The sequence below is a fragment of the Spinacia oleracea genome, chromosome 4, assembly GCF_020520425.1.
Source record: "Spinacia oleracea cultivar Varoflay chromosome 4, BTI_SOV_V1, whole genome shotgun sequence".
NCBI lineage: Eukaryota > Viridiplantae > Streptophyta > Magnoliopsida > Caryophyllales > Amaranthaceae > Spinacia > Spinacia oleracea.
This window is the reverse complement of record NC_079490.1, coordinates 186,387,542-186,414,283: the sequence shown is the minus strand read 5'-3', so window position 1 is coordinate 186,414,283 and position 26,742 is coordinate 186,387,542. Positions and strand designations below refer to the sequence as shown.

The following is a 26,742-nucleotide window of genomic DNA, read 5'->3' as shown; positions in this document are numbered from 1 at the left end:
TTTATTGAGAGTCTCACCTCATTTACACCCCTAGGCCCGAGGTGTTACCCTTTAAAGCTCCATCGGTGTTCAAACGTACCCACCCTTCCCTAGGATGAAAGAAAGAAAGAAACAAAGGGTAATCATAAGTCATAAAGTAGGCCCATCCAAAGAATCTATTGAGGGTAAGCTTACACCCTATCCTCAAATTAGCTGCTTCTAAAGTCTCTTGCTTTTATCTTTTTCCTTTTCTAGTACTCCATTTTTATCCAACTTTTCCTCACTATTAACTTTTCTATACCAAACAAGAGAGATACGGAGTAAGTAAGGTAAGGTTCTTAATCTTGCATGTTACACAAAAGTTCATAGTAATTTAAGAAGATTTCATACCAAACTACCCGGCCAAGATGCATTTCTTCTCGAATTATAAAGGGAATTTTATACCCAAAAGATCAATTTGAGAAATCGAGGCCGAATTTGCTTGAGCAATTCAACAATATCTGTTAAATACGGGTATGGGCCGCACCCGTCACCAAGAGAGAGAGTCCACTTAACAAGATGTACTGTAGGAGGTTCCACCTTAAAACCATATGACAATAAGGGGAGTAGCCCCTTGGCCTTATTAAGTGATTAACTCTCTTCTCTTTTGTCAATGTGGGACTGTCACACGTGATGTTTCATGGGTCAGATCTTAACAATATCATATCGCAAAACTCAATTCCAGAAATCGCCTGCAGTCCATCGTTGCGAGGCACAAGATGAGATGGGCAGCCAAAGAGATATTCAGATCAAGCATAATGCAAGCCAATTAATACACCACATGATTTGAACAATAGCTCATGAAATGTAGCCGTTAACTACGGAAATGTAGTATATAATATTACTACATACTGGAAACTAATCTGAAAATTGAAAGACACAATCCCTAAACATCCAACGTAATCACATAATTAAAGTATACTTAAATTAATTAATTTAATATATTATCCCTCTCCTAATTAAACGTCAAAATAAAAGTAATTAAGAAAACAAATATCATGATAAAATTAATTATCAACGTAAGCAAAGTGTGAAGATTGATTATCTTAAGGCGTAAGGTAAGTCCCCTCCTTGATTTATTATATTTTCATGCTATAATTAATATGAGTTGATTATTAATAATAATAATCCTTGGCTAATAAGATAATTAGGCCAGCACACTAATGAAGACAAAAGGGTGGGTGATACCCTTAACTAACCAACCTCAACCGGTGGCCCCACACCATGTTGGTGGTGGCAAGTTACACTCTTCTACAGCCACCACCCCAGCCGCCCTCCGGAAAACCACTGAACATTCCGGGAGCTCCTCTAGGTCAGCGAAAAGGGAGTCATCCTCCTCCCTCATTGGAAAGATTTTCTCCATGTCTAGATCGTTCAAGTTACTAAATAACAAGTTGTTTTCGAGGATTTGATGGTCGGAGGTAAACCACGCTAGCTCGTCTGTTGGAGGGAGCAACTGGTCGTGCTCATCATTATTTTGTTGGAACGCAACATGGTTGTTTTCTATTTTGGTTTGCATTGATTTGTTGTTAGTAGTACATGTGGAGGAGACGACCCTTGTTGAGTTGTTGTTGTTTTCGGCGGTGGTAGGAGCTGAAGAGGTGGCGGCTGCAGCAACAACGTTGTTGTGGCGGTTTTGGTGGTGGTTACGCGATATAGGCCAAGGATGGTTGTGGTCGTATGAGTACGTGACTACTAATGTGTTTGGATCTGCACGGCTTTTTTCTACTTGCTTCCTAGCTGGACATCCCTTTGAGCTGCTACATCTGTAATATCCTCTGCAAAAGTTGAATACATGCAACAAACAAATTAGAGCATAATCCACCAATTTACTTGCACATAAAACTAGCAAACCAATTCGATCGAGAATATTATAATCCAATATATATGCATAGTCCGAATTTAGTCTACAATCAAGAATGAACGTACACACCATATCATCAAAGTTGTGGATATGTTGATAATTAAGTAGTTGGTGACATCGAAAAACGAGATCGATCTAATGAACTATATGGGGGGTATTTCCTACAAAATGAATTGGGTAATTATAGTTGGTATTATGTATCTTATTATACCCTCATGTAAGAAAGAATTGAGGGAAAAGTTAAATAGTACGGAGTACCTAGGATAAGGTGAACCCTTGATTGGCTTTTGACCATACTTCCTCCAAGCCCATGAATCGGATGGAGGAGTACACTCGCCTTTGAATCGAGATCCTTGGACTTCTTTGAGTGGAAACGTCACCACCTTTTTCTGTATAGCTCGTCTGCTATCAATTAAACAGGAATTTTAATTAGTCACAGTTGTTCTTATAATCTTATATATGATGGACATGTGTCTTATTTTATCTTATCTTATCTTATCTTATCAGACGTGAAATAAGTGAAAATAAGGTGAAGAGAACAGAGCCTAACCTTCTCTTTGGAGAGGATATGGAGGCGCAGGCGCTGAAGGTGGTAGAAAACGGAGAGTTATCTCCACTGTTGTCCGACGTGATTTCCATATCCATATCCATATCATACTTCACATTTCCGTACAATTCACTTAAGCTGCCTTCCATGCTTGTTCCAGGCCGATTTAATTTCCTCCGTTTCGCACCCGTACGTTGTCTATGATCTTATTATTTTTCTAAAAAGCTTCTTTTTGTTTGTAATGATCTTTAAAGAGAGAGAGAATAGCTAGAGAGAAATGAATAATGGAAGAAGAAGAAGAAGAAGAATCAAACGGATATGTCGTCCTTTTAATATCAAAGGGGTGTCATGCTGATGTGTGGTGTGACAGAAGGGTTGGCCATTGGGGTGTTCTTAAGCAACAAGGCCAACTTTAAACTAGTTGATTTGTTCAAATAATACTACAACTATTATTTTAAGTTTTTGGTGATTAATTAATTTATTCTGTAGGTATAGACTATAGAATATATACTAAATACTCCCTCAATCCCTTTCTAAATAATTATTGTTTTTGTTTTTCGATAAATATTATTGACTAATTACAACCATTATTTTGATTACAAAATTACGGAGTATAAATTATTAAAGACTGAAATAAGCATCTCAAATTTTAGAAGGATTATTAAAATTTGTCTCTAATTAATGCTTGAGACGAAGTTTTATATAGATATGATGAGATTCGATCCGTCTCAAATTTGTAAGGAAGGTGCCAAAATTTCTGTTTAAAATTTGTAATGAAATTGCTAAATTTTGTCTCACCGCTGTTTGAAACGACTTGTATAGTGATACTATTTGAAACGACTTGTATAGTGATGCTACTGCTCTAATAACAAAAACAAATACTCTACCAAACAACAACATTTGCATGATAATCACCGACGAGATATTGGCCTATTAGTTAAAATCATTGGTTAAAATCGAGTATATTTTTACAATAGATTTAAAGATCGGAATCCTTCGACCCCCATTTGTATTTTGTATTATCCATTGCGCTAATTTGAGTGGGGAAAAAACTCATGATGACCAATTTTCCATAATTCATTAAAAGAAAAAATAATTCTACAAATTAGTTGAAAATAAAAACCCAAAGTTACTCACCACATGCAATTGTGCAAATTACAATTCCATGAATAAAACAAAGATCTAAAAAAATTATGAAAAAGAGATTGAGTGACTACTCTACAACTTGCACAAGTTTGATCTTTCTTTTTTTACAACAAAATTTGTACCTCTATTTGGGAGCTCGTCATCATCTCTCATTCTTCTTCCACCACTTTTGCATTGAATTTTCTTTTACTATTTGCCCACCAACTGTTCGACGAAATGACACCAGTCACACCACGACTCGAAAAATGAGAAAATCAAGCTAAAAATGTGGCCTCCATCCGAACACATCATTGCCACCTTGACCATCTGCACTACCACCACCACCACTACCGCCGCCACCACCACCACCAAAGCTTGTATAGTTTACTACTTCAAGTGGCCCCACACTCCCTGTTACACCCGAAGACTGCGAAGCCGTCGGCTGCTGCTGCGGCTGTGACTGTTGTTGTGGAGGTGGTTGCTGTTGTAGCGGTTGCAGTTGCACCAGGGCGTTATTATTACTATTGTTGTTATTGGCGCTCTCTCTCTCATCTCCTTCCTCTAATGGTAGCCTATCAAACACCGCATTCGCAAACGACGCCGCCATCAAAACCACCGGCCCAGAGGCTACCAATGGTCCCACCACACTCCCACCTACCACCTGCCCCTGCCCGCCCGCCAAGAATATTGTCAGCCCACCTGCCCCAGGTGGGGCCGGTGGCGGCAAAGCAGTCCCAGTAATTGAAAGAATCTCGAACCTCCCGTGCAACGTCATCACACTCCCAGCCGGTGCCGCAGGCTGCCGGAGATTAACGTTGGTAACAGCACCAGTACCGGAAAAGACACAAACGCCCCTCCCTCTGCGTTGAGCGAAATGGGTGACGGATTCTACCACATCCGACCCCGGAGAAACTTCCAAAACGTGGGATCTCAAAGCATTGGGGCTATCTCGGGTAATAATAATGGGTGGTTTGGGCTTATTTTTTGAACCTGCAGGTCTACCTCTGGGCCGTCTTCCGCCGCTGTTAGTATTTCCTCCGCCGGAGCTGGTGGTTTCGGGTTCAGGTTCAGATTTGGTGGTGTCTACTTGAAGCTCCAGCATCTTTTTCCCCCAATTAGATTTGAATTCCTATGTTCTGCACCAGTGCCTACCAAGTGTTTGTTAAAATGTCTGAACGGAAGTAAGATAATACAAAAAATGCAGTATGAAATGAACACAGAAAGGGGTTTTTGAAAACAGAAATAAATAGGGAGAATTGGAGAAATTCAAAGTTTTGAAGAGAGAGAAAGTTGTGGAGAAGTTGAAGGGTAGAATTACATATACAGAGGAAGAAGAAAAAGGTGAATAGAGGAGAGAGAAAGAAAATGCTTTCTTGACTGGGAAGGTATGGAGGTATGGAACTTTCGTGCTTTTTGAGAAGGTGAAAATGGAGGATATAATTGTTTATTACCGGGGTTTTGGCTTTATTTTGCTTCAACTTTCATTATGGAACCCCCAACTTTAATTAATTATTAATTAATTATTTACTTAATACTGTTACTACTTTTGTCAATAGTACTATTACTCCCTCCGTCATGGAATACTTGACCTGTTTTTCTTATTGGGTCGTCCCTTAATACTTGACATGTTTCTAAAAATGAAAATATTCTAACAATATTATATTATTTCTCACTCCACCCCTATTAACCCACCTACCCCCTACTCCATACAAAAAATAATTAAAAATTCAACCCCTACTCTCCCCAACCCCACCCCTTTACACATTTCCCACTAACTACATTAAAATAATACCCCACTATCAACTACTACCTATTAAATTAAATAAGTCAATTCAAGTCCCTTAAACTCTGTGCCGATCAAACCGGGTCGAGTATTCCGGGACGGAGGGAGTATCAGATTTTGTATTTTTAAAGTGTTAAACAAATGTTACACTTGTTGGTTGTTGCTAATTTGCGACTCGTGTTGGCGAGTAATAGTATGGTGATTTTGGATTAGTAAATGTTTATTTTGGTCGTGTGATTGTTTATGGGGAGTAATTATTATTGGTTGATCACTTGATCCTAGCTATCTATTTTTAAGTCTCCATAAGGAAGGTAGATTTTGTAATATAGGATATACTTCTATTTATCTGCCTTTCTTTTCAAAATAATCACCGATGTGAATAATTACAATTGTCTCCGTATGTATTACACTCCGTAGGAGTACTGTACTTCTTATGAAATACGTCGTACAAAATACGGAATGGGTACGTCGTTTGGAATAAGGAGTGTAGTAAAAATTAAATAGAATATTATTATCGGCTTAGCTAAAATCAAGATATATATATATATATATATATATATATATATATATATATATATATATATATATATATATATATATATATATATATATATATATATATATATATATATATATATATATATATATATATAAGCCTATAAGGGTATGTAGTACACACGATTGCTCTCGTCCTTATTCTTTTTTTACTACTTGGCCTAACATAGGTCTTCACTCTTCAAGATAGGAGTGAACCTAGTGGACAGTTTTGTATTTTGTTGTATATAGTACTCCGTAATTAAGTTGTATCAAAATAGGAGATACTCCGTATTAGAGTAATAAATTTGCACAAGTTGCTATGTGAAAATTATATCTTTTAGTTATGCGATTTTGTGCTCTGGAATTGAATATGAATACGCGTTTTATGAAAATTGAAGACACGATATTTTAACTGTGAATTCGCGACGGTACACAATAATTAAATCATTAGCTATTGCATCTCGAAATTAATCGATGTAAGAGCAAACAAATATGATTATCTTGCTAAATTACATTTAAAATGAAAATATATTATTATCATTATAGGTCAAAAGTTTAAAAGAGATCCAAAGTGGATAATAGTCAACAACTACTTGATTGAAGTTGTTTCAAGGTACAAAAAGAGCTGCTGGTCAGATAAAACAATTCGAACATACGTACACTAATAATTTTGATCTTCAATTTATCCACATAAAATGTAAGTACTCCGTAGTAAGTTTGCTGATTTTCTCAAGTAGTGATCCGTTTGCAAGTTGACGTTCAAAGCCAAAGATTGTTGGTTTACATTTTGACATTTACGTTGTATCCATTCATTTTATCAACAGGAAATTGTCAGGTAGCTGCAGAACTACTCCCTCCGTATTCCGTTATTTAAAAGATACACTTGGTCGAACACGGGTATTAAGAAAAAAGAATGGAATAAAATAAAATAATAAAACAAGTAGGATTGAGTAGATATTTTAATAAGAAAAACAAGTGGGACCATGTCATTTTAGGGAGTGGGGATAGGGGTGGGGTGTAGATATATTATTTAATTAGATGGTGGGGTTGATAAGTTAATAAAAATGACAAGTGTATCTCTTAAATAAATACGGCATGAAAAGACAAACATCCCTTGAATAAATACAGAGGGAGTAATACGGAATACTACATACGGAGTACGTATTACTTGTATACGGAGTAGAGTTCAAGGTCAACTTGCATACGCTCTTTGTATAATGATAAGACTGAAACACGTTCTTCTTATATTAGTCCGCAGTTATTGTCTATATTCTCCGTATTTAGTTTCATTATGTGTTTCAGATTTTCAGTTGATCTTATAGAAAGGGGTTGTACAATTAGCTTCAACTTTTCCTTTATTACTCCCTCCGTATTTATTTAAGAGATACACTTGCCTTTTTCCGGCCGTATTTATTTAAGAGATATACTTGCCATTTTTAGTAACTTATCAACCCCACCATCTAATTAAATAATACATCTAATTTACCCTATCACCCAGACACCCACCATCCTATTAAATAAATAATTTCATAAACCCACCCCACCCCCACCAAAATGACATGGTCCCCACTGATTTAATTATTTAAATATCTATCCAACCCCACTTGATTTATTATTTTATTTCATTCAATTCTTCTTCTTAATATTCGTGCCCGGCCAAGTATATCTCTTAAATAAATACGGAGGGAGTATGTTTTATAATTTGAACTTCGATTCCCCGAAAATTACTTCACCTAAGAAAATACTTAAACTATTAATGATTATAGTTTTAATGTTGGAAAATTTTGTTAGAAATTTCTTTTGTTGATGCGTATGAGTGAATTATTATAATGAACCGGCTAGCTTCATTAAGACTTGGCTGCTGTTTTATTCTTTTATATACTCCCTTCGTATTTTTTTAAGAGATACATTTGCCTTTTCCGGCCGTATTTTTTTAAGAGATACACTTGTTATTTTTGATAACTTATTAACCCCACCACCTAATTAAATAATATATCTACTACACTTTATGACCCACCATCCAATTAAAAAATAATTTTACAACTACACCCACCCCACCTCCACTTGTTCAAAAGGACATGGTCCCCAATGTACTTATTTATTAAAATATCTACCCAAATCCCACTTCTTTTATTCTTCTTAAGACCCGTGCTCAACCAAGTGTATCTCTTAAAAAAAATATGAAGGGAGTATACTCGTAGTGTTTGTTCTAATGATCACAGTATACAGTTGATGGTCACTTTTTCCCACTTAATTATGATAAAGGGTAATTTAAAATTTTAAACAATAATTAAAATATATAAGTACTCACTGTTTAACATGCTGCGTGCTTACAATCAATTTATCTAAGTTTAAGGCTTTTCTTTTTGCGGCTGCCGGCTGATGATTAATTATATTTAGGAGTATTTGATTTGCATGGAATTCATTTTCTTTATGACACCAATAGTTCATTGTAAGCATTTGGTGTATAATAAATTAGATTTCAATCCGTGAGATGTACGAAATTTATTAAATTGTTTTTTTTTTTTTTTTTTTTTGACATTGGATAATGATACAAGGAGAATAATAAAATTAAACACTAATTAACCAGCCGCCTTATTACCCACTCCTGAAGAAAATTGCATTTCATCCGTAGATGTCCTCTTGGCCAGAACATGTGCTGAATGAATCTGGTCTCGATGTACCTTGTAAATAATACACTTTTTAAACCTCTTACCGACTTCAAAAATGGTGTCAATTGTCCACAGAAGCTGAATATTTGGTTTAACTTGTTTCCGCAAGTAAGAAACCAAATTAGTTGAATCAGTATAAACCACAATGTCATTAAAGGATAACTCCATTGCCCATTGTAAATGCTCGTAGACAAGCCATAGCTTCAACATGTAGTGCTGAATTACCTAAACCATAATCGCAACCCCCAAGGATTTCCATTTCGTCAGATTGTCGTTGCTTAAGAACCCAACCCATTCCTGCTCTGAACGTATCTTTATTCCATGCTCCATCTATAAGAATAACTGTTGTTGACGTTGGTAAAGTAATTTCCATACCTATATTTGCAAAGTAAAATCCTGGTGGATAATCTTGCTTATGCTCTGGAGGATGTAGAAAACCCAATTTACCATCATCTTTTCCCCTAAACACATTGTGTTGTTCTAAGGCAAGCTTAAACTGAATCTGAAACACAGTAATGTCTCCAGCATTTGAACGGAAAACCCTTTCGTTCCTTGTTATCCATATGGCCCATAACATTGCAATAAAGGTGACAACCCTGTCACTGAACTTCCCATCCAAGCTTATAAAAAGCTGGATATAATTGAGAATCCAATCTTGCATAGATAGACTCTCATTAATGTTTGAGAGTATGCCTAGCATACTACTCCTCCACACATCTTGAGCCAATTTGCAAAGGCGGAAAATATGTTGTGCGTCTTCGCAATATTCCTCGGAAAAATCACATTTTGTATCCAAAATTATTCCACGTCTTTCCAGATTTGTTTTGACTGGTATTCCATTAAGTATCAGCTTCCAAAGAAGCAATTTCCACTTTGATAGAATTTTTAGTGCCCATAATAACTTAAAGAAAGGAAGAAATCTTTTTCTATCCAGATAATTCAGTGGATGTTGTTGCATGTCAATTTCCCGCAGAAAAGCGTAACCAGATTTGAGCGTGAAATTACATGTCTTATGCTTAGTCCAATATACGAAATCTGAAGTGGGACAAGATGGCAATTCAACAGAGAGTATTTCGTTTGCATCCTTATGCTCAAAGGAATTTCTAATAAGAGTTGCATTCCAACAAAGACTAGGGTTCTGAATAAAATGACTAACCTTCCAAACCTTAGCATCCATTAGACGAATGTTAGACGCCAAAACGGGGACCCTACCATGAACCCATTTATCTGATGAAACTCTGACCTTTCTCCCATCCCCAATCTTCCAAGCACAACCACGTTGCAAAACATTTTCTGCTCGTCGAAGACCTCGCATTCCCCAGGAAATAGGACCATGACAAATATTAGGGGAACCAGAAGATAGAGCAAAGTTTGTCTTGGCGGCATAAACTTTTGAAATTAAAAGTTGAGGATTCTTATGCATTCGCCACACTTGTTTCATCAAAAAAGTTGTATTAAGCGTAGATAAACGACGAATTCCCAGACCTCCCATTCCACGGGGTAATTGTAATATATCCCTACGAACCCAATGCATTCCCTTTTGCCCTTGCTTAGCCCAAAAGAACGTCGCAATCATTGAATCGATCTTACTTGCAACAGCTCCAGGTATTTCCAAACTCATCATTACATGAGAAACCGTAGCAACGAGGACAGTATTAATCAGAACAAGTTTTTGAGCTTGGGACAACAAAACTCCATTCCATGAAATAATTAATTCAGCAACCTTATCTATCAAGTAATTAAAATGCGAACGTCTTGAACCTATAAGATCAATAGGAACCCCCAAATGATTCCCAAACTTTACAACTTGAGGCATTCGTAAAATAGATTTGAAAAGCTGTTGATCTGGAAGAGAGGTGTTCGGGCTGAACTTAATAAAGGATTTAGCAAGATTCAACTGTTGGCCAGAAATTCGGCAGTAACGATCCAGAATACCACCAATGCTTGCACATGATGTTTCATTTGAACGGAAAAAAACCATAGCATCATCAGCGAAGAACAAATGTGTAACCTTCGGGGCCTGCCTTGCCAGTTTAATACCTTGAAATAACTTAATGTCCTGGCCTAAAGTTAGCATACGCCCTAGGATATCCATGCAGAATAGAAACAAATAAGGTGACAACGAATCTCCTTGCCTAAGTCCACACTTAGGTCTAAAAGCTGTTGAGGTTTTACCATTTATCAAAACCTTGTACGATACGGTTGAAATACACTGATAAATCAGTTGGATCCAAATTGAAGGGAAACCATAAGCTTTAAGAACACGCAACAGAAAACCCCAGTGTATTCGGTCATAAGCTTTGCTCATATCAATCTTAACTGCAGCCAGAGTCGGACCACTAACCTTTCTTCGATTTATAAAATGAAGGATATCATGACTCAGTAGAATATTATCACTCATATACCTTCCAGGTATAAAAGCATGTTGTTTTTCATCAATAAGAGCATTAAGGTTAACCTTCAACCGATTAACCAGACATTTTGAGGCACATTTGTAAACAGTATTACATAAGCTAATAGGGAGAAGGTGGTGTACTTCTTCCGGAGAAGCAATTTTTGGAATCATAACCAACAAAGAATGATTCCATTCTTTAAGCAAGTAACCACTGCTAAAAAAAACTCTGAATTCCTTTAATTACCGAGTCACCCACTATCTTCCAGTGTTTCTTGAAAAAGTCAATTGACATTCCATCTGGACCAGGAGATTTAGACCCTGACATTTGAAACATCGAATTTTTAATTTCCGCTGCAGAAAAGGGAAGTAACATTTTATTAATGTCGCGACTTGAAAGATGTGGCAAATCCATTTTCTCTAATATTTAGAAAATAAATCTAAAATTAAATTAACGTTTTATTTTAACTTGACAATTTAATAGATTTTAGGTTCAAGGCAAATGGACCAGAAATCTATTAAATTGTTAAGTTAAAATAAAACGTTAATTTAATTTTAGATTTATTTTCTAAATATTAGAGGGTTTGACTTCGGATGGAGTTGTATAACTAAGTAATTAGTTAATTAAAATACCAATGTGCCACCAAATTTATTTACGTCTCGACTTTTTTGATTCAAAAATAATTTAGATTTTTTTCCCATTGGTCAGAATCATTATATTTCCTAAGTATCGCTCTAGTATTGGATTAGTGTTTGATTTTGGATACAATTTTATTTTATATTAGTGTTTGATTTTGGATTGAATTTTATTTTAGATTTATTTTAGAATTATTACAGTACTAGATTTATCCCGTGCGATGCACGAATTCTATTAAATTGTTAAGTTAAAATAAAACTCTTATATATACCAACTGCTCTATTTTATATATTAGATTAGATTAGTTTTTTATTTTGGATTGAATTTCATTTTAGATTTATTTTTAATTATTAGAGTGTTTGATTTTGGATGAAATTGTATATGTATAATATTAGTAATTAATTAATAAAAATATCTAGGTGGTACATAATTATTTATCTACGTGGAACTCGACTTTTTTAATTCAACAATAATTTCGAAATCTTATTTTTCATTAGTCGGAACCATTAGATTTTCTACATGTCGCTCTAATATTGGATTAGTGCTTGACTTTTGATTGAATTTTATTGTAGGTTAGTGTTTGATTTTGGATGAATTTTATTAAGATTTAATTTTAAATTATTATAGTGTTTGATTTTGGATGGAGTCGAATTCGTGCATAATTAGCGGAAAATCATTATATTGTCCAATTTACACTTTATTTGGATAACACAAAATGGAGAGAAATAGAGGAAAGGAAAAAAAAGAGGTACAACAGTACAAACTCCTTTTTTTTGTATAGAAGGTTTGGGGAAGGGGAGGAGAGGAAGAAATCCATTTTCCCTCCCTCATTAATAAACGACATCCCTTTAAAATTTAATAGAGGATAATAAGGGTATACTCGTATACATAATAATATCGTATAATAGTACAATTACGAGTATACTCTTAGTATCCTCTATTAAAATTGATAGGTTAGGAAGAAAATAAGGCTTACGTTTCCCCTTCCCTTGTTCCTTTTTCCCTTTCCTATCTTTCACTTATAAATATCCAAATACATTGTTAGGCTCTAATAAATTACTTATATGTCTACTTATTATCTGAACTCGCTCCTCTCTCTCCCTCTCCTTTTTCTCTCTTCTCTCTCATCTTTTAGGGTTTTAATTTTCTTGGCCGTTTAGGCCAGAAATGGTCTAATTTCTTCGGAAATTAGACTATTTCCGACCCTTCTTCTTGCTTTTCATTGTTTTCTTTTCATGTTTTCTCTTGTTTTTTTTTTTATTCTCATTCATGGATGAGAATTTTTTTAGGGTTTCAATAATTGGGAAGGAGATTTGGATTCATACAGGTTTAGGGTGTATCATCAACTCGTCGATCAGAACAATTCGTGCGCAGATTGCGAAGGGCTCTACTTGGAAAGATGTGAAATCATCGAAAATCACTGCTCGCGTCAAGCTAGAAGCGGTGGAGTACGAGATGTGCTTTAGGATGCAGAATAGTAATTGTTTTGATTGTAACAGTAATGTATTTTTTTTGAATCTGTGGTATGCAGATCCTTTTTATCATTATAAATGTCATATGACTTATTATTAATGGATATTGTTCTTCCCGTAAAAAAAAAAATTATCTGAACTCAAAGTTTTAATTAACTTAAAGGTCCTGATTTAAGCCAGGAGGTCAATTAGGAGTAGTATGTGTCTATGTGGGCCCTTGCATCTCCACGTCTTTCATTGATTAATTAGGTGTGTAGGTTACATGACTGATGACTCCTATCTACTCTCTTCCTTCTTACGTTTTGACCCATTTGATGATTTTAAATGTTCCTGTATGGAGGGTTCGAATTACCTGTTGTAATAATATCAAAAAAGAACAAACTTATCTGATTGATGAACGAATTGATGAACAATTATTCGTCATGGACACTTATTGTCCTAAAAGACGAATGAGCGCTACCTCCGGTGCAATAAAACAGAATGCGATCGCCCTCTAGGATAAGCGTAACTCCGACTTTATGTGCACTCAAAAACCCGGATGGAGTCAAAATATACGCCCAAAACCTAGAGCAATTTTAGAGAAAAATTTTTGTGTTTTATTTTCTAATGTATTATGTGTATAGAACGATTGAACAGAAGATTGATTAAATAATCAATCTCCAGAATTGGCAACGGACAGAAACGGACAGAGAGCAATGTGGAAATGGCAAAAGTAAAAAACGGGCAGAAAATGGTTATGGCTGTAACGAACGTAGTAATGCTAATTAATCCAACCGTTATGTAATCAGTACAGATTCCCGTAACAAGGACTTAATCAAAATAACTTGATACCAAAAAGAATAGGTGAGGCCCACAAAACCCACCCTACACATGCGCATCGCATTCCCAAGAGCCCAAGTACAATGGCCCGAGCCCAACTCGGCCGGCGCATGCGTGTTAAGTGTCCATCTATACCATCTCTCACTTTCAGGAACAATAGTAACTGTAAATATCTTTTTGAAACGGAAGTATTACTTTGTAAACAAAGTCTAAAAGAAGGTTTTCTACCAATATGGGACAAAAACCACAACACACTTTTTGTACTATTTTCTTGCTTTTCTCAGTAGAATTTCCAACATAATTATCAATATGGATATACCCATGAGTATATGGGTATGAACTCCCCTATATGGAGTCCATTTCAAGTAGATATTATAGTTGTGAAAACATTGGAAAGTGGAAAAATAGAAAGAAAAGCAGGAATAACAAGAATGTCTCAAAATGTGGCAGCAGGAATGAGTAGTAAGTGGGAAGATCCATGGAAACAAGTTAGAATGGGGTAAAAATGGTGGCATCGAACATCCAAATATTATCATCAAAGGCTGTAAAACACGGTCATCAAGAATTACTAACTGCATGTCATTAGGCCTTGTCTTGTCTCTTTAAAATAACATGTAAAAAGGTGTTAAATTGCTTTCTTTGCTTATTCTTTTGTTTTGATCGAGTTAATATAATTGCATGCTTTCCCATCTCCGGCAATACATTTGGGATTAGCTTATCTATCTATGGACTATGGTTGGATTGAATATGGATCACTCGATCGAAACTAGACATCTACAAAAGACATCTGAATATATCAAATATTGATAGAGTATAAAACTTAAGCTTTTAGTTGAGTTAGTCTTTTGACATGGTATTGGAACCAATGTGACACAAAAGTTACATGTCCAGATCTCATCCACCCCTCCTTTTAAAGTGAAATATTAGCGTGAGGGGCGTGATAGAGTATAAAACTAATCTTGAATTTCAACTATCAGCTTAAACTTTTGGTTGAGTTGGTCCTTTGACAAAATATATAACCAATCGAATCAAATAAAACTCTTTTTCATCGACAAAAAACTATTTTTGTAAAAGTTTGAAATTGATAAATCTACACGTTGTAATTCTGTAAAGCAAATATATCTTGAAAATTCATCTATGTACGTTAGTAACCCGTAAATTTAGTGATTTCTATTATATTCATAGGTTTTGAACTTGTGATTTCTATTAAATTTAGTGCTTCCTATATAATTATAGGTTTTGAAGTTGTGACCTCTCATTTGTTAGTCACATATTTTTAACCACTATGCCATGACTCATTTTGTTGTTTCTTATACGTTCAAAATTATATTAAGTCAATATAATTAGAAAAATGATCTGAACCATTTATTAATAGTCTCACATCACTAACCAGTCATTACTTTTACGAGTTATAAATTTTATTAAATATTCAAAGCAAGATATATTGTAATGTAACAAATTGAATTAGACTCGAAACGTGATATATAATAATTTTATTAATTGATCCATGTTTCAACTACCCGGGACATTAACTAGTTTTATATATATCTTAACCTTATAAATTTATAATTATTAAAATACGAATTCTCCGTACATTCCTTTTTTTTAAAATTTTATTTTATTTTATTATATATTTTTTTTGATTCATATGAGGATAAAATCCAAAAAAAGAAAATTACAGCTAAAAAGGAAAAGAGCAAAGCTAAGAACTAAAATACTAAGAAAACATAAACAGAAAAACTACCTATGAAGGAATTAGGCGTGGGAAAGCCACGCCTCTAGAATCCTCCAATAAAATTCTACAAAGATCTATAGGAGGGGAAGAAAAAATTTGAATACGAATGTGTTGAGCAACTCCTTGGTTAGCAAGCCAATCCGCCGCTCGATTGCCTTCACGATAGACATGGGAGATGTGTACCGTCCATGTTGTGTCTTCTATCAGCTTAATCACATTCTTGAGTAGGTGCGAGCACTCACTGCTACCTATATCCTTGCTTTGGAGGAGTTGAACACAAGCTAAGTTGTCCAACTGGATTAACAGTTTGCTAATCCCAAGGTCCTTCGCCAATTCTACACCCTTATCCAGTGCCATTACCTCGGCCTTAAAAGAGTTGCAGTGTCCAAAAGTAGCCGCTAAAGCTGAAACAATTTAACCTCTATGGTCTCGAATGATAGCCCCTCCTTCCGTTGGCCCTGACGAGCCTTTTGCAGCACTATCTACACTTAGTGAATACCAGCCCTTAGATGGGGGTTTCCACTGAACAAGAGCTTCCTGCTTGTTAGTTGTGGTTGGGGTGTCAATGTCCATAATACCATCAATTGATCCCCTTGTCTCATCGTAGCGTACTCGAAGAAATGCTCCAAAGTCCAATGGAATTTCCATACTTCTACCAAACACTAGATTATTTCGCCACCTCCATATCCACCATATGGCTAGCCCAAATAATGTAGCCTACACTAGAAGTCAATCCGCATCCTGATAACTTAGATTCTCCATCACCCAATTTTTTTTATCGGATTGTGTTAGAAGTGAGATTTAATACCTGGTCCTCCCAGTCTTCGCCAAATTGCCTTAGCAGCCGGACAGTCGCGAAGAAGGTGCATAGTGGATTCATGAGGGGCATCGCAGATAGCACAACTAGGATTGTCAGTCATGCTACGTTTGTAGCGGTTCAAGTTACCTATGATACGATTATGGCATACAAGCCATAAGAAGGCACGTACTCTCTGTTGCACCGAGGCCTTCCAAATCATATTCCAGCACTCATCATCAATATTATCACTTTCTTTGCGCATAATATTGAATGCATACTTGATAGTGAATTTCCCCTTTGAATTATCATACTAATACACCAGATCAGCCATCTCCGGATCCGCCTTGACTTCGAAATATTAATGTGTTTCAAGTCCTCTTCCTCTAAGTATGGGGCGAAAGTATCCCACTTCCATTCCTCATTATGGTCCCATAACTCCTCAACTATTGATGCCCTAACATTTCAGTTATTGGCTGCGTAGCCAGCTCACAAAGGGGGGTGTTGGGGGCCCATTTATGGTCACAAAAAAGGGTTCGGGCTCCATTTCTATAGCCATGCGCATTCCTTCACAGATAAATTTTTAATTCTTAGTAATTCCACTCCAAACATTGGGCATACCTGCTTTCGGTTCAAACATATCGATGTCACAACGACCTTTACAGTATTTGAAGCGTAACACTCTCGACCATAGGGAATCCGGTTCAGCTAGCACACGCCAACCCAGCTTCGTGAGAAAGGCTGTATTTGCTTGCCTTGCCGACTTGGTTGCTAGCCCTCCATGTTCCATAGGCTTTTGTAGATTTTCCCATGCAATTAAGTGCGTGCTTCTGCGATCCTCTGTACTGCCCCTAATGAAGTTACAGACTTTCTTGTCCACATTATCACAAATGGTACGGGGGAGTTTTGCTGTCTGCATAGAATAATGTGCCATAGTTGTTAGAGTTGACTTAGCTAGAGTAATACACCCGGCTAAAGACATATATTTTGTTTTCCAACCCGAAAGTCGTCGATCAATCTTATCACAAAAATGCCCAAAGGTTTCTTTTGTTACTCTACTAGTGATCGTTGGCATGCCCAGGTACATGCCCAGGTCTGTGGTTGCTTCCATACCCATCGTAGTACTAATCTGCTGCTGCATATCTTGGGGCGTATTTTTAGAGAAATACACCCTTCATTTGGCAAGGCTAAATCGCTGGCCAGAAGCCCCACAAATTCGATCCAAGCAATCACGTATAACATAGGCCTGGTCTTGAGTAGCTTCCGCGAAGAGGACAACATCGTCAGCAAAGAACAAATTTGAGAGTAAGGGTCCATCTCTACTTGCTCTAATGGGTTTCCAGTGGTTCAACACAATTGCTTCTTCAATGGTTTGAAACATGCGTTCCATGCAAATCACAAACAGATACGCTGACAAGGGATCACCTTGCCTTATACCACGACTAGGTTTGAAGCTCGAAGTTGGCTCACCATTCCATAACACCTTTTAAGAGGCCGAGGTAGTGTAGTTCATTATGACATTAACCAATAAGTAGTGAATGTTCATTTAAAGTAAGGTTTCTCGAATGAATGACCACCGTATTCTGTCATATGCTTTCTCAAAATCAATTTTTATGGCCATGTACCCTGTTGTTCCCTGCTTTTTTCTCATTGTATGTAGGACTTTCTGACTATCACGATGTTATCAGTTATTTGTCTGTCCGGCACAAAACTAGCTTGTGTATTGGAAATGAAAAAGGGAAGGCGTGGTTTTATGTGGTTCACCGGTACCTTGGTGACTATCTTGTAGGAAACATTACATAGTCCGATCGGTCGGAATTGAGAGGCTAATTCAGGGTGATCTATTTTGGGTATAAGGGCTATGTGAGTCTCATTGATCTGCTCTGGGAGTTCCTTTCCATTGAAGATATCCATTCCTAATATGTGGACATTAGGGGCTACCAAATCCCAGATCTTTTGGTAGAACAAGGCTTGAAATCCATCTGAACCTGGTGCTTTTAACGCTTTCATTTCCTTGATCACCGTGTCAATCTCAATTGTTGAGAAAGGACGAGACAAGCTGTCCCAATCTTTTCGGGGTAACTCCTAGAAAACATCATGGGGTATGCTCGAAGTATTATCACCCCTTTCTTCTGTAAACATTTTAACAAAATAGTTTACTATGTGACCCTTGACCTCTTACTTATCATTAATCCAGGAGACATCACCTGCTTTGATTGCAACCACTTTGTTTCTTCAGCGTCTCATAATGGTGCTAAGTTGGAAGAAGGTAGTATTTCTGTCACCGTTTTTTAGCCACTCAATTCGAGCTTTTTGATACCATAGGATTTCCTCTTGTTCTAGTATCAAGTCGAGTTCACGCCTCAATTTACCTTCCAGTTTGATGAGACCACGGTCAGAATTTTCAGCTAAGATTTTTTGTACACTCGCAATACGTGCAAGCAAGTGCCTTTTTTGTTTGAAAATGTTCCCGAATATATCTCTATTCCATGCTTGTAGTTCAGTTGAGAGGTTTGCCAGTGCAGTGATAAGAGCGCTCTCCCTTTCCCAATTTTCTTGAATAAATTCTTGGAACTTTTCGCGGGTCATCCAAGCCGCTTGGAATTGGAATGGGCGATTGATAGACTGTAGTGGTGCAAACCCATTATGAGAGATCAGTAGGGGGCAGTGGTCAGATTGGACCGCAGGAAGATGTTTGACCTTCGCGGATATAAAACGCATGCTCCAATCCCCATTGCAGAGGACTCTATCAAGCCTAGCACTTTTTCTTGTTTCCGCTGTAAGACCACGTCCCCATGTGTGGGCGGCTCCAGAAAATTCAACCTCAATGAATTGCATATCATTGATCCACTAAGGTCGATCTTCTGTTAGTCTCATTACAAGATCGGTTCCTTTCAGATGGAAAGAGGGTATCATTAAAATCCCCTGCTAGCATCCAATGGTAGACTGTGAGAGTTTGCAAATTGTTGTAGTTCCATCCACAAGCCTTTTCTTTTAGCAGGGTCGGGGCTTGCATAAACGACAGTAAAGTACTAAGGCATGGCTCCAATTCGAGTAATGTTCATTGTTATGTACTGATTCTGTTTAATAATAGGTTCTACTGAAACCAACTCCTGTTTCCAATATACCCATATTCCACCGCTAAAACCCATGACATCCACACGCGAGTGGCCAGTGTATCCAAGAATAGAGGCGATTCTAGACGCCTGCTCGCCCCCCATATGAGTTTCAAGAAGTACAAAGACATTGGACTTATTAACTCAGATGATTTCCTTGAGAGCTAAAACAAAACCAATGCTTCCTGCACCTTGCACGTTCCAGACCATGCAGGTGATTGGTAAAGAATCCGGGGGCCAAGTTAGGAATTTTGTCTTCCATGTCAACTGGTACAGTGGTGAGGTTGGTCATGTATGCTTGGATAATGTAGCGCATGATACGCTGGATTTTAGATGGAATCATTAGGTTCATTACCAATTGTGGTGGTTCCTGTGGTGCATCGAACCATGAGTCCATTCTCACCTCTAGTGTGTGAGTTAGGCGATTTGCCATTACAATGTATAGGTCGTCCGTCTGGTGACCCATACAGATCGTCTTCTCTGGTGGAATTGAGAGGTGGACAATGTGGGGGGAGTGGGGGAGATATGTGAGACATCATATGGTTGAGTGTTGGTCGAGGGAGGGTGGATTATTGGTGCTTCTAGTGCTTGGTTGTGAGCTTCGGATGTGGCTTTGAATATTATCAACGAATTTTCCTTCCTAGTGGATTTAGGGACGATAGGTTTAGGTAGGGTAGTCATTTCGGCATTAGAGTTTGAGTCTTTGAAAATTCTTAACGGGCCTTGCGATACACCCTGCCTTTTTTCTTGATAAGTTTTGGTAACTAACTTTGATGAGTTAGTTTTTTTTACTTGTGTTATGATTCTTTCATAAATTAAAGGTTAGATTTGTGGTCACAATATTCGGCAAAGATTGTGATTTGGTCCCTAAATCAACTGTATTGAAGTTACTTTCCTCATCATCTTCCACAATATCCTCATTTCCATAATAATCCTCATTATCCTCCATCATAGTGATTTTTTTTTTTTTCTGATTTCCTTGGTCAGCAAGGATTGTAAATCTAGATCCCCCTTCCTTTGCGACTGATTGTTCGCTCGTTTTTACTTCGAGGGTTTACCCTTATTCTGGTCTTGCTTACCCGCCACCTTCTCACCACCAGGGGGACCGTTGCTCGGTGGCTGCTCGTTTTGTTCCAATCTAGGTGCTCTCTTAAGAACTGGTTTCTTAACTTACATCCAAGAATCAAAATCCTCCAGGTCTTCTGGTTTTTGGACGGTGTTTGATAACCTAGTCTAGTCTCCTCCAATCTGGTATTAATAATTTCTATGTCATTTGAATTCTCAGTAAGAAATTTGGGACATGATGATTCTTCATGTCCCAGGACTCCACATTTGTAACAGACCATTTTAATGCCTTCATACTGGACCCTCCAAACTTTACCTTTCAGCTAGAATTTGGATAGCAGTGGTTTGGTCAAGTCAACTTCTACACTGATTCTAGTAAATTGGCCCATTTCTGCTTGTGTTGTTGTTCTGTCTACTCGCAATACCATGCCAATTCTTGAGCCAATTTTGTGCAGAAAATTAATATCAAACTATTCAACCAACAAGTTGGGTATACGTACCCATGCTGCTAGCACCTTAATTGAGGCCTCGCTAGGGACAAAGTTTGGCACCTATTTACGAATGGTGAGATAGCAGTCATCGATCATCCAAGGTCCTTGTGTGATTACGTAGTTGTAATCAGCCTCGTTGGTAAATCTAGCAATAAAGTACCTACAACCAATATATGTAAGTTCACCACGGAAATACTCCATTTTTTCTTAAATATGCGCATAAGGCCCATATACCCTAGATTACCATCGAACATTTTGATAATAAGGGAGTTCTTCCATGGCTTTCGCATTCTCTTTTTTTCTTCGTTAGTGAGTAAAGTTATCGGACAACGGTAATCAAGGGACCAATCCTCCGGGCCAACATCATCATCTGAAATATCCTCTTCATCTAAATGATTCTCAGGTTGAAATTCAGTCAGTACATGGTTGTGTCCCTTGTGCATATCCCTAAAGGAGGGTGGGGGGTAGGATCTCCAGTTTTTGGAGGAAGTTCTTCTCCATGTTTTTTTGAATTTTGGCTTGATTGTTCCAGTTCCTACATCTGTACATCTTCACCAGATGATCTATCAAAGATCATATGTGTTATTTTCCTCTTTAGTTTCTTGTTAGAACGTAGGATTAGATCTCTTTCTTATGTAGATTTTTCATTTCCTGTTGGGTTTTCCAGAGAGATTTTTAACTTTTTTTAGAGAGCATTTTGGTACTATATAAATGGTTTTATATATCATTGTTATATTTTATTTACTATATTACTAGTTTAGGACTCGTGCCACGCACGGTAATCCAAAATAATTTAGAAGGTACTCCTTAAAAATATATTTTGTAACAATTGATTTTTCTATACCACTAAACTTTTTATAGCTAAAGTGGAAGAAAGTATAAAAATTATTAAATAGATCACTAAAAAGTAAATAGCGGATATTATTTTGAAATAGGTGAACATGTTTGGTCGTATCTTGTAGTTACATATGTAATAAGCTTGAAAGACACCAAGTTATTACAGCCCATAATCTCACTAATTATGAGAGAATGGATGAAGCTTAGCTGAATCAAAATGTAAGGAGATTATAATTTATTTTTATTTTTATTTTTTATATATCCCACCATTCTCTATAACCACAGGGATTATAACATCAACATTAATTATAAGTTTATATAATTGTTTTATTAATATTTAATAAAAATATGTAAATAACTTGGTATTAAAAATAACTAAGACATAGAATTGTGGTTAGGTAGTCTCATTTGGCTAATGGTCAGAGTTGTACTCTCGTTAAAAAAATAAAAACTAAAAAATAAAATGATAAAAATAACAATAAAAATAAAAATGTAAGGAACTAAGGAGTAAGTTGGTTAGGAGTAAGGAACTACGGGCGATTAGCAAAAACAATAAAAGAATAACAAAAATGAGTGGTAAACTTTCCGGTTTCCTCCACCATCAATAATCATGTTGACCCTATTCGTCTTCTTGTGTACGACGGAAGATGTAGGGTCTGAAAGCTCTAAAATTATTTTAAGAATAATATGATTAGTGAACTCTTGGTCTTTTAATAGTACACCTTCATGGTTTTTATATTGTATGGAGATATTCTCAAAGATTTTATTTATTAATCTAAAAATGTCAAATATATTCTATCATCCCGTGACAGGCATAGATTTGAACGTGTAGCAAATTTTTCGTTTGATTTTCCAAAGAATTTTTATTTTGTATGTATATAATTCCGAGAAATATATTATGTAATAGGTAATTTCCATAAGGTGCACCGTAGATTACGATTCTCTAATGTCGTTTCCTCTTTATTTTGGCAATTCACGATTTCCTCTTTATTTTCGGTTGATTTGTCAAATATTTTTTATTTTGTATGTCTATGTAACTCCGAGAAATATATTATGTAATAGGTAATTTCCATAACGTGCACCATTAATTACGATTATCGTAGATACGATTCTCTATTATCATTTCTTGTTCCACAAAAATTATCTATTTTGACAAATATATAGTTCAGCGAAATATATTATGTGATGTTAATAATTGTGCCCATTTTAAGGAGTATAAGAGGGGAAAAAAAAGGAAACAAATTATTAAAGCGTTGATATGAAAATTATGTACCTATTAAGAATGATAGGCGCTGATTTGTAATAGGTAATCTTATAAAAAAAAGGAAACAAATTATTAAAGGCGTTGATTTGACCATTAATTGAAACAAATCGCTAAAATCTTTCCTTATTCTTTCGCTGAAACCACTCACTAAAATCTCTCGCTGAATATTCAATACCCATTTTAAGGATTTTGTTAAGAGATTAAAAAAAATAAAAAATAAAAATATTTTTGGCGGAAAAAATCGCACTAAGAATTGACACGTGTCATTCCTGGTGTCTATTTTAGTATATAGAGTAATAGATGGTGTCGTATGAGAAAGAAAAAGGAATTGGAAAAAGCGAGACAGAATTTGATGGGCTATGCAATTCGGCCCAAACTTGGTTGGGAATCTGCTTGGGCTTCTGGTCCTCTTCATTTTAGAACCCACGATAGAGAAACTAAAGTTTAATATTATATATATTTATCTCACAGAGTAAACAATCAAGTCCCGTAGCTCAGTTGGTTAGAGCGTTGGTCTTATGAGCCGAAGGTCGCGGGTTCGAGCCCCGCCGGGACTAACATTTTAATTTTTTTATTTTTTTATTTTTTTTATTAGTTTTTTATTTTTTTATTAGTTTTTTATTTTTTTTATTAGTTTTTTATTTTTTTTATTAGTTTTTTATTTTTTTATTTTTTTTATTTTTTTTATTTTTTTATTTTTTTATTTTTTTTATTAGTTTTTTATTAGTTTTTATTTTTTTTATTTTTTTTATTTTTTTATTTTTTTTATTAGTTTTTTATTTTTTTTATTAATTTTTTATTTTTTTTATTATTATTTTTTTATTAATTTTTTATTTTTTTTATTTTTTAAAGATTAAAGTTATTTTGTTGATCCTTTATCCCAGATTAGGATGAAGTCATTCTATTCCTAAGGAGAATGACTAATATGTGCTTATCAACCTGCATTTTCATTCTACTTTGAGCCCTTGTTTTGATGGAATTTAAGGAGACTAATCAATCATCTATTCCCTTGTTTGTAAACTTCTGTCCGCCTACCAGGAAAATAGGGAATAAAGGTGCAAAGGTATTGCCAATACACAACTCAGCTAAGGGTAGCCAAGCTAGTCATAAATCATAATCCTTGTTGACTTGGCTCAAGTTCAACCGCTCACGCGATAACCTATGTGCATAGCTAACCTGTGATAAGTGCTGATTTAGTATGGTCTCTTTTTGAGTTAAGCATAAAGTTGGGGTCCAACATTTCACAATTTTCACCGTTTGGGACCTGCACTTTTTTTTTTCCACCGTTAAGGACCTACTATTCATTTTCCGGTCAAATTTAACCCAAACATACAAAAGATTAGTCCCTTTAGTTACTCTAGTTTAGACCCTTGAGTTAAAATCCACTTGACACTATTACAATTATTTTTTCTATATTTAAAGTGTGCTCAATAGCCAATGAACAGAAAGAGAATAAAATTATTTTTTGTAGGGAATAAAATTTAAATCAATTTTATTTTGAAGGAAAGAAAAGTAATTCAGTCCAAATACAATTGTTTGGTCATATATCAAGATACCCAGAACAATAGAAAATTAATATTGGACAAAAGAATTTCCAGAAAAATGCCACAAAAATGTAATGCTAGTAAAATGAAGATGAAAAACATTAATTAAAAAGAAATGGTGTGTCACCTAGAAATCGAAGTTAAGGCCAAGGTGTTGCAAAATTGAGTTGCAATAGTAGGTAACTACATGACATAGATATTGATTTTAAGTTGTTATGATGCAGCTTTGTTGTTCTTGAAGGCAGCCGTACTTCAGCCTTTAAATGCAACAAATTATTTACCGTGTTTTTTTTAATTACAAATTACACTTTTTCTCCTACGACTCACGAGTACCTGTGTGGCCATATAGAGTGATCTACGTAATCCATGTGAAACAGTGATATCTTCCCTAATTTTCTTCTTCTCTACGTCTATCAATAAGTAAAATCTATAAAAAAAAAATTGATATTATAAATCTATACAATGAGATGATTATAACAAGACCTCATAATTATAATTGATAGTCAAAGTAGATTATATGAATAGTGTTAAAAGTCAAATTATATCATCTAAAAAAGAATGAAAAACGGAGAGACTATATCTAGACATTTCAATTTATTTTTGATTATATCGCATGCATATAAGAGTATAAGACTAGTAGATAATGAGTATGCGCGTGTAACGGGCACTTTCACGTAGAGCTGGCAATGAGTAGGGTTGGGTATCGAAATCGAGTCGACCCATTTATAAGCGGGTTAAGAGTTCCCAACTCAACTAGACCTGTTTAATTAAACGGGTTGAGATTTTCAACCCAACCCAACCCAACTATAAACGGATTGACCTGAAGTTGACCCATTTAATTTTATTTTTTTCAACTTTTAAGTGTAAATTGATTTGACAAGGTGATTATTTTTTGTGACATATCTCATAGCAAAAAGTAATACTTCAATATATATTTAATATGAATCAAAACGTTAAATAATTATTCAATGTTGAAGGAAAATTGAGAAATAAAATATTTCAAATAACATTCTAAAGATCTATATTACATACTTGTTTGAACTTAAACGGGTTAGACAAATTATTTTCGAGTTGTAAATTTCAACCTGGCCCAAGCTATTTAATTAAACAGGTTGGATTAAGTTAATCCATTTAATTAAACGGGTTGAAAATCTTAACTCAACCCTTTATTGTTAGGTTGGGTTCAAGTTGGATTGGGTCAATTTTTGCCTGCTCTACTAGTCTCTTTTTATGGGCAAATACGCCCACAAATTACCCAAACCGCCTTATTAACCGACTCAAGCCCAAATACCAGTATTAACTAACCATAATTAATACAGAGTGCTTGTCCGTTTCCCAAAGCAAAATATTCAAATAAACTCTTCTCATCTCTAACAATTTCCCCCCTTTTCTTCAAACTTCAATTCCTAATTTTTCTCTCTTCCCTAAAAATGGAGGCCACAGGTGAAAACCTCACCTTCCTACGAAAAATCCGTCCACCAAGCTTCGAGGAAGCCGGGTTAGAAGACTGCGCGTTACCTCCAGAATCCATCAAAGAAGCCTTCTTCAAAGCAGCCTCCGTCGTTGGCTCCCGCGCCGCCACTGTTTTCGCCGGCGACAATGACGAGGTTGATGGCGGATGTATCAGTGATCCTTGGATAGAAAAACCTGCGCCGTCGGATGCGTTGGTGGGGATCGAACCTGAGATTAGACCTCCGGGAGCCTGCGCTATCGGAAAGGGCGGCGGTTTTGGTGGAAATGGTGAGCCGGCGAGTGATGTGATGGTGGCTAGCGGAGAGGGCGGCAAAGATGGTGGAGATTGTCTGGATGGGTTAAGGGGGTTGGAGATTAAGGACAAGAATGATGAAGGAGATAATGAGGAACAAGATGAGAAGAAACCAACTTTAGTTGAGGGATATTTCTTGAATCCTTAAATTTTTAATTTTCATTGTATTTGCAAGCTATTTTGTACTCCAGTATCTGTAAATATAAAATAATGTTGTAAAATGTTTTTTGAGTTGTTTGTAACTCAATGAATGCTTTTGAGTT

General features: G+C 36.0%; 4 protein-coding genes and 1 non-coding gene across 6 annotated transcripts; 2 read left to right on the top strand and 3 right to left on the bottom strand.

Annotated features, from left to right (window-relative positions):
• Nucleotides 1–1,038: 1,038 nt before the first annotated feature.
• On the bottom strand, nucleotides 1,039–2,827 carry LOC110782581 (probable WRKY transcription factor 65). Of its 2 annotated transcripts, none has more exons than XM_021986747.2 (3): nucleotides 2,433–2,827; nucleotides 2,141–2,287; nucleotides 1,039–1,796 (listed from the first exon to the last, which is right to left on the bottom strand). In XM_021986747.2, exons 1-3 carry the CDS (start codon nucleotides 2,576–2,578, stop codon nucleotides 1,223–1,225), a joined length of 867 nt encoding a protein of 288 aa, XP_021842439.2. In that variant the 5' UTR covers nucleotides 2,579–2,827; the 3' UTR covers nucleotides 1,039–1,222. The 2 variants fall into 2 exon arrangements, with proteins under 2 accessions (XP_021842439.2, XP_021842440.2); XM_021986748.2 differs by having other exon boundaries at nucleotides 2,141–2,284; nucleotides 2,433–2,825.
• Nucleotides 2,828–3,470: 643 nt separating this feature from the next.
• Nucleotides 3,471–4,989, bottom strand: LOC110782622 (AT-hook motif nuclear-localized protein 25). The gene has a single exon (XM_021986790.2). The coding sequence runs from the start codon at nucleotides 4,654–4,656 to the stop codon at nucleotides 3,835–3,837; it is 822 nt and encodes a 273-aa protein (XP_021842482.1). The 5' UTR covers nucleotides 4,657–4,989; the 3' UTR covers nucleotides 3,471–3,834.
• A 3,708-nt stretch (nucleotides 4,990–8,697) lies between these two features.
• LOC110781245 (uncharacterized) lies at nucleotides 8,698–11,112 on the bottom strand. The gene has a single exon (XM_021985469.2). It carries the CDS (start codon nucleotides 11,110–11,112, stop codon nucleotides 8,698–8,700), a length of 2,415 nt encoding a protein of 804 aa, XP_021841161.2.
• A 12,541-nt stretch (nucleotides 11,113–23,653) lies between these two features.
• Nucleotides 23,654–23,727, top strand: TRNAI-UAU (transfer RNA isoleucine (anticodon UAU)). Its single transcript has one exon. It is a non-coding gene; the product is annotated as a tRNA-Ile (tRNA).
• A 2,417-nt stretch (nucleotides 23,728–26,144) lies between these two features.
• On the top strand, nucleotides 26,145–26,627 carry LOC110801735 (uncharacterized). Its single transcript, XM_022007146.2, has one exon. The coding sequence runs from the start codon at nucleotides 26,145–26,147 to the stop codon at nucleotides 26,625–26,627; it is 483 nt and encodes a 160-aa protein (XP_021862838.2).
• Nucleotides 26,628–26,742: the final 115 nt, after the last annotated feature.

Coding starts and splice junctions, on each gene's coding strand:
- LOC110782581 (XM_021986747.2), bottom strand. CDS start 2,578: ATGGAAGGCAGCTTAAGTGAATTGTACGGAAATGTGAAGTATGATATG. Junction 2,288..2,432: donor ATATCCTCTCCAAAGAGAAG/GTTAGGCTCTGT, acceptor TTTAATTGATAG/CAGACGAGCTATACAGAAAA. Junction 1,797..2,140: donor AAGGGTTCACCTTATCCTAG/GTACTCCGTACT, acceptor CAACTTTTGCAG/AGGATATTACAGATGTAGCA.
- LOC110782622 (XM_021986790.2), bottom strand. CDS start 4,656: ATGCTGGAGCTTCAAGTAGACACCACCAAATCTGAACCTGAACCCGAA.
- LOC110781245 (XM_021985469.2), bottom strand. CDS start 11,112: ATGATTCCAAAAATTGCTTCTCCGGAAGAAGTACACCACCTTCTCCCT.
- LOC110801735 (XM_022007146.2), top strand. CDS start 26,145: ATGGAGGCCACAGGTGAAAACCTCACCTTCCTACGAAAAATCCGTCCA.